The 12828-nt window shown below is 41.5% G+C and overlaps 1 protein-coding gene and 1 long non-coding RNA gene across 2 annotated transcripts in view; one reads left to right on the top strand and one right to left on the bottom strand.

Moving 5' to 3' along the window:
* LOC150095735 (uncharacterized) overlaps positions 1-12828 on the top strand; it is a 207848-nt gene that overhangs the window by 32665 nt on the left and 162355 nt on the right. The gene's annotated exons all lie outside the window — the stretch shown is intronic.
* The window catches only part of LOC150095736 (LIM/homeobox protein Lhx1-like), a 115290-nt gene that overhangs the window by 13649 nt on the left and 88813 nt on the right, over positions 1-12828 (bottom strand). Inside the window, exon 5 of the mRNA XM_090410614.1 lies at positions 2183-2350. Within this exon, the coding sequence (XP_090266740.1) occupies positions 2183-2350 (168 nt within the window). The remainder of the gene's footprint in view (positions 1-2182; positions 2351-12828) is intronic.

Below are 12828 nucleotides of genomic sequence, written 5' to 3'. Positions count from 1 at the left end.
TGTATCCTTGAAAACAGACTAAAATCGATTTCATGGCTGAAAGAATTGTGCCCCTAATAATAACAATTTTATAATTCCAGTACTTCGGTTTAATGCTGCTGATAATTATTTACTGAACATTAGATGCAATCATATTAACTTATTCCAAAGAGAGTTGAATGGGTTGGCCAGCAATGATCATTAAACGCTTACTAAAATGTGAAACCGAAAAAAGTTAATGTAGCCAATTATAAAGAATGCCAACAGAAGTTATGTACTCGGTGAATACACCTTCCTGTCAATCTTTTGGATTCATCGCTCTGAAAATCGGTACAATACCAATCAGAGATTAGTTTTTAGATTTAGTAATCCATCGATAAGTGAAACACAATTCGGCTTTCGGAATGGTTTTGGTACTAGAGAGGCCCTTTTCTGTACCCAAATATTGATACAAAAATGCATATTTTTGTATCAATATTTGGGTACAGAAAAGAAATCTGTCTTTATGTGTTTCATAGATTTTGAAAAAGCATTCGACAAAGTCAGACACACTAACTTAATAGAAATCCTTCAACAAATAAGGCTAGACGAACAAGCATAAGACTAATAACAAATCTGTATTGGAATCAGTCAGCTACCGTTCAATTAGACAACATTACCACCAGTGATATTAACATCAAAAGAGGAGTGAGACAAGGATGTGTGCTCTCACCACTCCTGTTCAACATATATATGCAGCGGTAATCTTTAAAAAAGCATTGGAAGAATGTCCAGAGTGAATCACAAAAAAATGGAAAGATTGTTAACAACCTACGATATGCAGATGACACCGTGCTAATTGCAGATAATATTATGGATCTCCAAAAACTCATTGACAGAGTATACATAGAAAGCCAAAGAATGGGAATAAATATAAACATCAACAAGACAAAATACATGATCATCAGCAAACATCCAGCCTGATCAATGAAACTGACACTCTATGGGAAAAATATTGATCAAATATCAAGATATAAATATCTTGGTTGCTGGCTTAATGAACGGTGGGATCCAGAAATAGATATAAAGACAAGGATTGAAGTTGCACGGCAGTCCTTCATGAAAATGAGAACACTATTCTGCAATAAAGACCTAAACATGGAAGTCAGATGCCGAATGCTGAAATGCTACGTGTGGTCTATTCTGCTCTCTGGAGTTGAAACGTGGACATTGAATCCGACAACCATCAAGAAAATCGAAGCCTTTGAGATGTGGCTATACAGAAGAATGCTAAAGATATCACGGACAGAAAAATTACCAATGAAGAGGTCTTAAAATCCATTGGCAAAGCTAAACATCTTGTACAAATAATCAAGAAACGAAAAACATCATATCTTGGCCACATCATGAGAAACAGCAAATACCAACTTCTACAAACTATTTTGGTAGGAAGAATTGATGGCAAAGGAACTAGAGGAAGAAAAAGAATATCATGGTTTGACAACATCAAGACGTGGACAGGAAAGAGCAGTGCGCAACTGCTCAGATTAGCACAAGAGCGCAGTTTGTTCGCCAAGATGGTCGCTGACCTTCAATAGAAGATAGCACAATAAGAAGAATCCATCGATCACAATCTGAAGATTGTGCTGTTCGCGACATTTGTCTTAATTATTTTCTTAAGTTATACGTATTAAGATATTCTTAAGTTATTTTTTTTTTCTTTGATGGAATTCCACTATTGTTATCAAACAGAAGCCAGTTACTGACTTATAGTAAGATTAATAGCCTCACTTTCTGAATGTAACCCTAAAGCCATTTCATATTCACCCCCATCCCCCGACCGTGATGTGACAGAATTTCATCCTGTCACGGTTGCTAACTTAAAACGACTCCCGTAGAAAACTAAAAGATCCCATTTAGTGACAAGTAGAATGCAACAAATCGATATTCTATAACAGGAGATAAATGACCCACAATTCAATTACAACCTTCAATAGTCTCCCCATGTTTAATTACACAATTTTAGGCATAGTTTTCTGTTTAAATAGATTTTACGTACCTTCCAAACTGCGAGTACACTTATTTGCCTTGCATCATCAGTCTTTAGGATATTTATTATTGGATAGCGAGCTGGAAGTCTAAACCAACTGCAGATCCATGTCCTCACTAAATCTGTGCAAAACCTGCAATTAGAGTCGGGCTGGGTAAAATGGCTGATACATACCTGGCGGTAACCCTGGAGGAATGGCTTGTTCCATGCTTGGAGGAGGGGGCGGATTTTGGACTAAAGGGATTGTCCCTGGATAGGCGATACTGTCAGGTGAATGCCCCTGAAAATATTCATAGAATCCTGTTTGGGCTCCGTAAGCAAAATCCCCAGGGCTACTCGAATCTGAAAGAAGAATAAACAGCGCTTAAGAAATTGGTTCTGAGGGAATACCGAATATTAACATAAACAGTTGTAATTTTAGAAATAATTAATCCCATCCCACACAAACGAATGTATATCCGTCGTCCGACGGTTGGGCATCTTAGAATCATTTGAACAAAAACCTAAAAGATTCCCCCCCCCCTTTCCATGACCTCACTCGTTCGGTCCCTGGACACCACCTCGCTCTTTCGGCAAACCTCGAATGTGGGATCGGAGCTGTTCGAGCGAGAAATTAAACGAGGCATCGCAGCGTTTCCTGGCGAGTAATGGTTCCGCTTACACGCACAATCTTCAACGCGATGCACTCGTCAATATCCATCCTCCCCCACCCTTCAGTCGTCAAAAACAACACGGAGAATGGCGGGTAAATTAGTGCTTCCGGTGCCATCCGTGTGGGTGGAGAGACAGATTTTTATAGAGTAGGAATTACCCCAAGGGCACGGCGATCGCTGATGACGTCGGCAGGCAGTGACACCAACACAGCAGTCTTAGAGACACCCCTAATTGGCTTGAATACGCTACGCATTTTTAATTTGGGAAAAACATTCAATTGGAAGGCTTGCTTGGTGTCCACAAAAGCCATCAATGTGCTGAATTATAAGCACTATTGCAATGAGAAAGTGAAGCTATTTATTAAGTGTACGCTTCAGCTTTTCAGTATTAATTAAACCCTATTGAGGGTCGCCTTGTTTCTGATGACAAACCAGGACTTCTTTCTCTCGCCTTCCCTGATAGAACGAGCCCTTTTTTCTGTTTTCTTTAAGACTGGTTACTTGAAAGCAATAACGCCACGAGGGTCATCTAACAGTGGCCATGACCTAAAGAACAACCTGTGGCAAAGTCATCAGCACATGACAGCGAGACAGTAGACCACGCCTTTTGTGACAAATAGCCAAGCGCAGGCGGTCTCACAGAAGGCTATTACATGCATGCTATTAGTTCAATATTTCCCCCTCAGGGGTAGTCGGAAAGAAAAAGGCGGTATTCTATGCTATCCAAGCAGACTCGCTGCCATCTTAAGATTTCTCTCATGCATCCATTATCATTGGCGATAATGAATGGCCAAAACACTGCTCTGACGACAATATTTCCACGGCAGATATCTTACGGGATCTGTCAAAATCGACACGTTATCGGGGATGGTTTTCTTGTTTCCACCATCAGCTCAGGTTTTCTTTATCCATGTCTTGATCCTCTTAACAGCTCATGTCGCCCTTAGTAGAATTGCATTTGGTTCAGTTACCTTTGGCACTCCGTTCTTCTATTCATGAAGATTTTTTTGCTATATTTATTCATCGCCAACAGCGCTGGGTGTAGTCCCGATCTATTGTCAACTGGCAGAACCTAACTCTGCAAGTTTTTAAGATAGCATGGAGGTGACGTGGTCCTAATTTAAAACACTAGGATCATGCAGGTGTTAAGAAAGGAAGGGGGAGGGGTTCTTCTGAGAACGCAATTTAAAATTATTGTATAATATTCAATAGGGAAAAAAAGATGGCTTTTGTAGCTGTGATGGAACTGACCAGGTAGGAGAAACAGTTTCGTTCGATGCCGGAGACTGACATTGCGTAGTGTTTCCAGTGGGCTTTTAGTAGCTCAGTAGTAAGCTGCTCGTTAATACCTGAATGCTTTAGAGTCCAACTTAAGCCACGACATTTTGATTCGAAATAAAACTACATAGTTGGGAGAGCTATGCGCCCGCAGCTGGTATTCTTACAAATATACTGTTTGAATGTTTTAGCATTTTTTCGGAGATTATACTTTCTTCAAAGAGACCAACCAGCTTGCGTGGATGTTTGTGAGCTTTTCGTTTTTAGTATTCTTTTACGAAGTACGTTCATCCCTTACAAGTTAAACTCAAAGACGAGTGGATCTCCCGATGTGTTCTTATTTTCTATCGCGTGCTCCTTCCCCTCTCCCGCGTTTGCATTTCTGTATTTTAAGACTAAGTCGGCTTGCTTGCAGTCAAAAGTAAACATCCTCTGGAGGAAGCATTTCTTGTGGTGCCTGACGTATATAATGCAGTTAGTGTTTACACTGTCTCCACGTGATTATTTTTTAATAAAAAAAAATGAAAAAAAGCCTTTCATTTTTTATATATATTTTGCTTAAAAGGTCTGCATGAGGATGCAGCGAGGAGTCCTCTATAAACAGTTTTTTTTTCTTCTTTTCAAAATTTTTTTTAAGTGTGTTTCTTTCCTTTCTTCGTACCCTCAAGTAGGAGACACCGATGCACATTTTAATGTCGAAGAGAGCGAAAAAGACACACGCACACCCAGATAACGATGAGAAGTGTCGTGACTGCAGTTGGCTAGACCCGGGCGGGGCTAAGTGGTTGTGGCATGCACAGAGCAGATCATCTATCATTGTCACTAGACCTGGCTCGGCCTCCATCAATGGGCGACTGCAGGCCATGGAATGGCTTGGGAAGAGACACCATCAACCGCTACGAGGGAAAGGAGGTGACTCAGATCGTTTATTTCTGACGATTGCACCGAGCACAACCTGGCTCACCTCTTGCCCCTGCAGGTGCTGCGGAATGTCTACAGTTGGGTAATTGCGACTACAGGTGGATATCGGGCCACGATGCGATTGGTCGCAGGAAATGAGAGGACACTGGGTTGGTGGGCAAGGCGAATACATTACGGAGGCGAAGTCACTCGAAGGTACTTTCAATTAATGTAACACTAATTTGCCATTTAATTAGTCCAACGACTAAACGGGTGGCTTATTGCTCGTCGGCCAACCTTAGAAGTTAAAAGGTGTGTTGAGTTGAAACAAGAGCAAAGATCGACAAAAAAAAACGGAAGTGGATTTCCGCAAGTAATACTGAGAGCGCCTGGCAGCAGAATAAAGAGGGCCCTAGTGCGGCATCGGACTTGTGTATTATTAAGCCACGAACGAACTCGATGGTTCACCCTCCACTTCCTTAATTAGGAGCGTTTTGCAGTCATTAAAATCGCCAGTGCAGTCGCGATGCTGACATGCAAGAGGCGATACGCGAATTTAACTGCAGTTACGGATCCGGACCAGCGGAGAAAAGGTTGCAGTGAATCACAAAAACGGGCAATTTCCTCGGTCTTGTCACCGGCGAGAATGTGCGAAGACAGGACGCGGAGAGGTGGCGTTGCTGGTAGATGTCGGTGCCAGAAAGCGAAGCAGCGGGGTGTCCGGCATCGGGAGCTGTCAAACGACCGTGTGTGTGTGCCGGAGGGCGGGATGCTGACCGTAAACCGACGCGCGTGCGCCGAGCACACGGACTCAGAGACACACAGACGACACACGGAGAGGCATGTCACAGAGCTTTGTTCGCACCTGACCACGAGCGAGCACGGAGTCGACAATGGCCGCCGCCACACAACGCATCTTAATCACGCCATCGCAAATGACCAAGTCTGGATCGCTTCCTGTAATTTTCCGCAAAGGGGTCTGCTACTGTCGAACGAGGAAAGTGGTGGGTGATGGTCGTGATCCCTTGTTTTTCCACTCGGGCCCGTGGGTGGGCTGACACGGGAGATCATTGAGCACTGCCTCGTAAAATATTTCACAGCTCGATAAACACATGAACCGAGGCTTGTACGGAGCTAATTGTTACGGCCTATTACAGTAGAACAGGACAAGCGCAGCGCCCGAGGTATTCTGGGAAGGCTTTCCAAGTTATGACCCTCCGAATTGTCCGAGGCGCTGAAGAAGTACAAATCAGAGACGAAGCAAGTGAGGATAGAGAAATCATTAAAGCTGGAATGGCGTGACAACGATTTTAGTTAGTAACTTAGCACCGATTGAACTTTTGTGCTTACTAGACCAACACAGTGGCGACAACGTCGATGCAAAAATTAGTTTTTCTTCAACGAAACACTGAAGTATCGAAGATTCCATTAAGAACATGGCCGCTTTCCTTTTTTTATTCGAACATGTGATTGATATTTGGATGAGAGGGTTATTTGGTTTCGCTTAGATTTGGAACTTGATTTGCGAAGTTTTTATGACGATTTCGCGCTGAACCCGGGAGCACATTTAGTAGTGTGGGTGGACTAAAAGTTAGGTAAACGAAAAATCCTTTTCTACAGACCAAACATGGAAATTTCAAGGCGCTTTAGACCCCTTCACACACACAAAAAGCAAAACGATATAAGCAATCTCGCTTCTATGATAGATGGGACGCAGTTTGAAAGAACCACCAGTGACGACGACCCGGTTCGTTACAGCGGAAGACAGAATTTGAAATGAAGACCTTGTTTTAACATTTATGTTGATTCTAACCTTAAAAGAAACTTCGTATTAATATGGCAGCGGTTTTAACACCAGGCTGAGGGCAAAACATTCAGATTGCACACTTCCTACCTGATGGAATGCCAAAGTGATTTCGTCTGGTTTGCTTGAGTGCTGAAAATGATAATCGTAAACAGAACGTCATCAAAGCGCTTATGGCAGTGCAATCCAACAGAGAAATTCGTTTTTTTGTTGTGTGTGTTCAAGATCCCGACTTGGGCACCACAAGACCACGTCGGAAACATATTTTGCGGCGAAAATGGCGTCGTTATTCACCGATCAGGAAGAGAAAACGATGTCAGGCGATGACACCGAATATCTGGAGCCGTCAATCAAGCAAATGAGTAGCGGCATATTTCGGAGGAGGGTTGGAGGTGTCTACATCCGCGCGCACATAAATCACGAGATGTTCCAAACTTTAAGTGGCACACGGGAGTACAGAAAACGCCTCTTTGGATTAAAAGGAGCCCCGAAAAGGTCGTTTAATTTTTCACGTTCGTTCTTACGACATCCGAGAAGAAGGCGTGTTGAAAGCTTAAATTATACGATATTCTTAATTCCTGGAACCCACCACCAGCACTTGCCACTTCGTCCTCCATCTTACGCAGCTACTAAGACTTGTTTTACGATGTCTGCGAGAACATTTCCGTGCCTGTGTGTGCGCGGTCTATAAACTATATCCTCCCGTAGAGGCTTCTGACATTAACGGTATTTATATAACTTTCTCCCCCCCCCCTCCTCCCACAATGCTTAACGGCTTGGCTCTCACTTACGGGGAAAGAAGGATGAGATCCCCCCCCCCAACAACAAAAATATGGAAATGAGAGAGATAAAGAAGAGGTTATTGCCTCAGCTATTTTCAAAGCGACCTCTGGTAGCCAAGTGACCCGGAGTAGCCATTTTTTTTTTTTATTACTTTTAAGTATCTTTCTGTCCTGAATGCATAAAAACAGATTCGTTTCCAGAACTGAATGTTTTTAAAATGATGGATCTCGCTGGAATGCTTCAAGTTATGTGTTCATAAATCAGTTTTAGATCTTAGAAAACATTCACATCGCAAGTGGCAATTAATTCCTGTCATCGAAGTGGAGAAACTTGATCCACATCCACTGTTTGATTCACTTCGCTGGGGGGGGGGGGGGAGGCAGTGCGAGGATGTTTACAGGGGATAATTGAAGCTTGAGCATTTTAGAGAACGAACAAGATAGAAATTTAACTGTGGAGACCATGTGGTTGCGGATGAAAGTATTGCTCGTTAAAAACACAAAAGTCTCGGCATATTACACTCGAAGCAGCTTAAAACCCTCTTAATTTGTAATAATCTCGTAGTTGGATGTTGTATTGCCAGAGGCACAGTCTAAATACCATCATTTCCGAAGCTTTAGCTATTAACTCGTGTTAAAAATATATTCTGAGTATCTGGAATCATTCTGTTCTATCCACGCTTTCTTATACGTGTGTGTGTGGGGGGGGGGGGGGGATAGGAGCTCCAGAATACACCAAAATAAGCTCTGTGATCAGTTTGTTTCCTTCTTTGGTTTAATGGTGGTGGGTAGAAGTGTAGTTCTCTGTTCAGTGTGTTTGTAGTTGTGCTATTGCATAAAGTTCCATCTCTACTTAGGAAAAGAAAGCCGATATACCAGACAACTTTTTTTCGTTAATATGCTGCGCCATAAATACTCAAGGTGTCTTCGTTCGACACTTGTCACGTGGTGTGGCCAACTTACGGACTGCACTTTTAAGAACTAAACCAGCGATGTATTAGTGAACTCTCTACACACGCGTATATATTGGTATTTCTCATGAGCTTTCATAGCCGGAGTTGAAAAACTAATGGACGACGTCGGGGTCTGCTTTGCCAGTTGACTGTCTTTTTCTTTGTAAAACACAAAAATCACACAAAAAAAAAAAAAAAAAAAACACCCAGTAACAACCAAAATAAAAATTTGCAATGTTTTGCCGTATAGAATTCTTCTCATCAACAGTTTTTCTGACGTAAATTCAGATTTTCATTTCACAAACATCTAGAAGAAGGCGTAATTACACTGACCTCGTAGCCTACGCGGCTTTGCTATCATTCCAAATTTTCAACGGTCATCGAGAAATATATTCCACAAAAATGCATTCGTTGAGAGCTATTGTGATCATCTACTTTGTTTCTTTTTATTCCCAGAAGCCTGGTCTTCAAGACCTTTTATATAGCTCCCCTAATCTTTTCTCGACAGAGGGGGAAGAGGAAAGGCACGCGATTTTAATGGATACTTTGGCACATGCAGCTGCAAAATATCTTAATATGCAATTGAACTTAACGGATTGAGAGATTGGATGTTGTGGAAGTGGCTTAGAAAGGATCCATGGCTGGGTTCCAGCATTATTTAGTTTTTAACTCGCCATGGTATTAATCTGGTTTATAACCTTTGGTAGGATTATCAAAATCATAATTCGTTTGTGAATCCTTTCCAAGAAAATACTAAGAGGGAGAAATAGCGAGTTTTAGATTTAAACCTTTTCCCTCCTGAAGAGATGGCCAATTTAAAAAAAAAAAAAAAAAATTAACAGCGAAGCAAGAAAAAAACAGTTTCGTATAACTGTTGCTATGGTAATTCACTTTCCAAGGAAATGTTTTTAAGAAACTTTGGAATAAAAAAAAAAATCAGTAGATGGAGTTGAGCCAACGTTAAAAGAATCTGACGACAAACAAAAGAAATGCCGAGTTTACATATTTTGCGGCGAATACACTTCATTATAATCCGCTGCATAAGAAACACTGGCGTCCCTCCGCACGCAAACAAATCTTGAACACCCCGTAATCTTCTTGTTGCCAGTTTACCGCGGGAGGAGAACTCTGACGAGCAACCACGTGCAGGCCGTGAGAACTGTTGCCACCCTATGATTTCTACTTCTAAATAACAGCTCGCGGATGAGGATAAGCATCTTCAGCCCCTTTTTTTATTTTATTTATTTATTTATTTTTTTTTAATATATTACTTTCTCCACTGCGGTGTCTTTTCCACTGTTACGTTTCTATATTCGCTAAAGGTAAAAACTGCTTGGTTTCAAGTCCAAAGATAAAAAATAAATAAAACATTAAACTGCTTTGTTTTTGTGCCACTACCTTGAAATATTAGTTCATAAATTTCCTTTTCTAGTTCGATTTTGTAACAAAATAAATTCTTTGTTTTAGTTCAGTACTGAGGCGAAGGGCTAAACAAGCACTGAACATAAAAAGCCAATTTCTTGAATCGAATTGCCGGAATTATAATACCTTTTTATATATAATTTTAAATCAATTTATATAGTTTTCATAAAATTCTTAGTTAAACCCAAATCCTGCCCCCACGAATTAGAAAAAAAAATCTGAATCAAACTAGGATTAAAATAAGAAATATTGAAACTAATTGGCAGTCCCTGAAGCACTATTTTTTGTTAAGTATATCATTTCACTAGGAGGTCGACATTCATCCTTTACCCTCTCTGGTGTCAGAGCAAGCCCTTCTCCCCTGCTTATTTTATCCAAATATAAGCTCCACAAGCAGTCTATCCTTTACAATGTCGACTACGTTTCAAGTAGCTGTGAAAGCAGAAACCGCGGTGGTCAGTTTGCGAGCAACAAAAGACACCTGCAGTTCTCCAATTGAGTCCATTTTTAGCAGTTAAAGGTGTTCGCGGTGGTTGAGCTGTCCCGCCATGCCGAGGGCCTCTCAACAGCAGCCACACCAATTGGGAAGGCGGAATCTTGAAGAAGCTAATCGAGTGATGAGTATGATACAGAATTTGTGTCAAGGTTGTGCGGATCTTGCAACTCAAAGGAGATACACAAAGGCTTGATTAGTTTTCGGATTTTAATTAGTAATAAAAGCAACGTTAACTATAGTTGCCATTATAATCCATCGATCTATGCAAAAAAAAAAAAAAAAAAATGCAAACGACTATATAATGTATTCGATGTCTTGTGCAGGAATGAGATACAGATGATAGATATCACGTGATCGTACGGTAGACATCGTCCCCCTTTTACTTTGTTCATCAATGACAGAGTTAAACAGCTTAATAATGTCACCATCTGTCCAACACAAAGATGCCGCGCTGTTCTAAAGTGACTCGCAAGCCAGACAACTTGACCTTTGATCGAATGGCACCTCAGCATAATTTTAGTTCATTTTGCGACAAATCAAATTAATTCCTGAATTAGATAGCACAATTATGGGCGAGTTAATATTTAAACCCGAAATACATAACTGGCTTCATCATGATACTGCTTAGAGGAACTGAACAGTCACAAGAATCGATTTGTCGTCGACTACAACACTTGTTTAAGTATGTGTGGAAAACAAGAAGACACCCGCTTTTCTAAAATGATTTGAGTGAATCCATATAAATACTAAAAAACACACCTAGATTTTGTTGCTGTCATCGTGAATTTCTATCGGACCCAGGGACTTCGTATTGGTGTCGCACAGAGGATGACACCACCGTTAGGTGCTTCTCAAGTGAAAATAAACTTGATGATGCGGTTAGGAAGGAATATCGAGTCCAACAGTGGACCCCCCCCGACCCGATTTATCTGAGATGATGACAGAAACAATAAGGAACCAGAAAAGTGATTCGTTTCACAGGCTGCATCTATCTTAGACTCGTCTTTGACTTCATCTCTTGAGAAAGTGAAATATGTTTATATTGCTCATTAAAATATGTCCACTATTACAACCATAATGCGAAGAGGCTCTCCATACGTTGCTGAACACACACACACAATGAAGTGCCAAACGATTCACCGCCACTGTTTGTCAAGTAATTGCTGTACAGGAAAATCCTTCTACGTTTGTCGAAGGTGGAAAAATGTGTTTTAATTACGGTAGCACCGAATGCAAATGTCAGACGACAAAATTAAGGTATCGCATCATTTTAATTAGGGTGAAATTAAGTTGGCATCAGGAAGGGACTCCACCTGTCAAAGAAATTTTAAAGTAATGTCGGGAAGTGAAAGGGACTTGAGAATTTCCTTGATGCGAAACAGCTGAACGTTTTTCCTGTAGAAAAACTTAAACAAAGCCGTCTTAAGGAGGAGGCTTTCTGGTTAAAAAGAAAAAGAACGTATTTGTTTCATTTAGTCGGTTTTTTTGAACACCGACTGGGATCAAAACCCACAAATTGAGAAAACATCGACTTAACCAGAAGTGCTTGTAGAAAAATGTAGACAGATTTTTTATTATTATTATCGATAGCTTTTATATTAAGGTTGAGAGAGGAACTTGAACGTAAGGCGGTGCACCATCCGACCACATCCCAGCCACTCGCTGACTTTCATATCCGTCTGGAGAACTCGAAAAAAAAAATCTTTTTTGGTTGATAAAGAAAAGAAAGCTGGAAGAAACAGGGGTGAGAACGAACGCCTTGTTAGCCACTATCTGCAGTCGGGGAGGGCTTAGATCGATGCCGTATCAGCTGCCGCGATCGAGGTTTTAGGCGGCAGAGAGAACCCGCACTCGCGGTAGAATGACTCGGCGGGAACGGAGACAGACGGCCAGCATCGAGGTTTAAGTCCTCATTCGGAGCATCGGAAATCGATCCGAGGGAGGGCTTAGGACAGGGTTAATCTGCCCAGTGTCCGCGAAGCTTAGAAAAACCGTGCACAGATCGCTATCGGGTAACTCGCCCATTGACGAGGCCTGTTTAACCGTAAGGCCACCGCCAGACGCTGTCAGTGTTGGAGTCAGCCGACAATGGCGACCTCTCCCTCGTGGGATAGAAGATAGCTAAGCCTAAACTAACTATAGAACTGTTGGTAATCCGCTGGTCATTGTTGCTACCGACAGAATCTGCTGGCCTCGCGATCTGTTGTTATTCTTGCAACAGAATGACTGGGTGGGAAAGTCTAACCAAACTCGACGGGGGGTGGGGGGGAATCTTTGAAATCGAACTAATTTATTGGTGGTCGGAAAAGGTGAGCAGTATTTGCCACGTTTTGAAATTACGGTCTAACAAACAGTCGCATTTAGTCGTAAGGGTTCGTTTGCTGCCTTTTGTGCTAGCAAAAGGTGTTTAAATCCGAGATGAAATTAGTGCGTCTGTTTGTATGCGACCTGTGATAAAAGAGATGGAGTAGTAACAGCAATAACGGCCGAGGAAGATTTTCTTAAGGTTGTTTCCGAAAAGAAAGAAGTGGA

The sequence above is a fragment of the Typopeltis vanoorti genome, chromosome 20, assembly GCF_054136105.1.
Source record: "Typopeltis vanoorti isolate ZY-2024b chromosome 20, IOZ_Tvanoo_1.0, whole genome shotgun sequence".
Taxonomy (NCBI): domain Eukaryota; kingdom Metazoa; phylum Arthropoda; class Arachnida; order Uropygi; family Thelyphonidae; genus Typopeltis; species Typopeltis vanoorti.
This window is presented reverse-complemented; position numbering and strand designations above follow the sequence as displayed.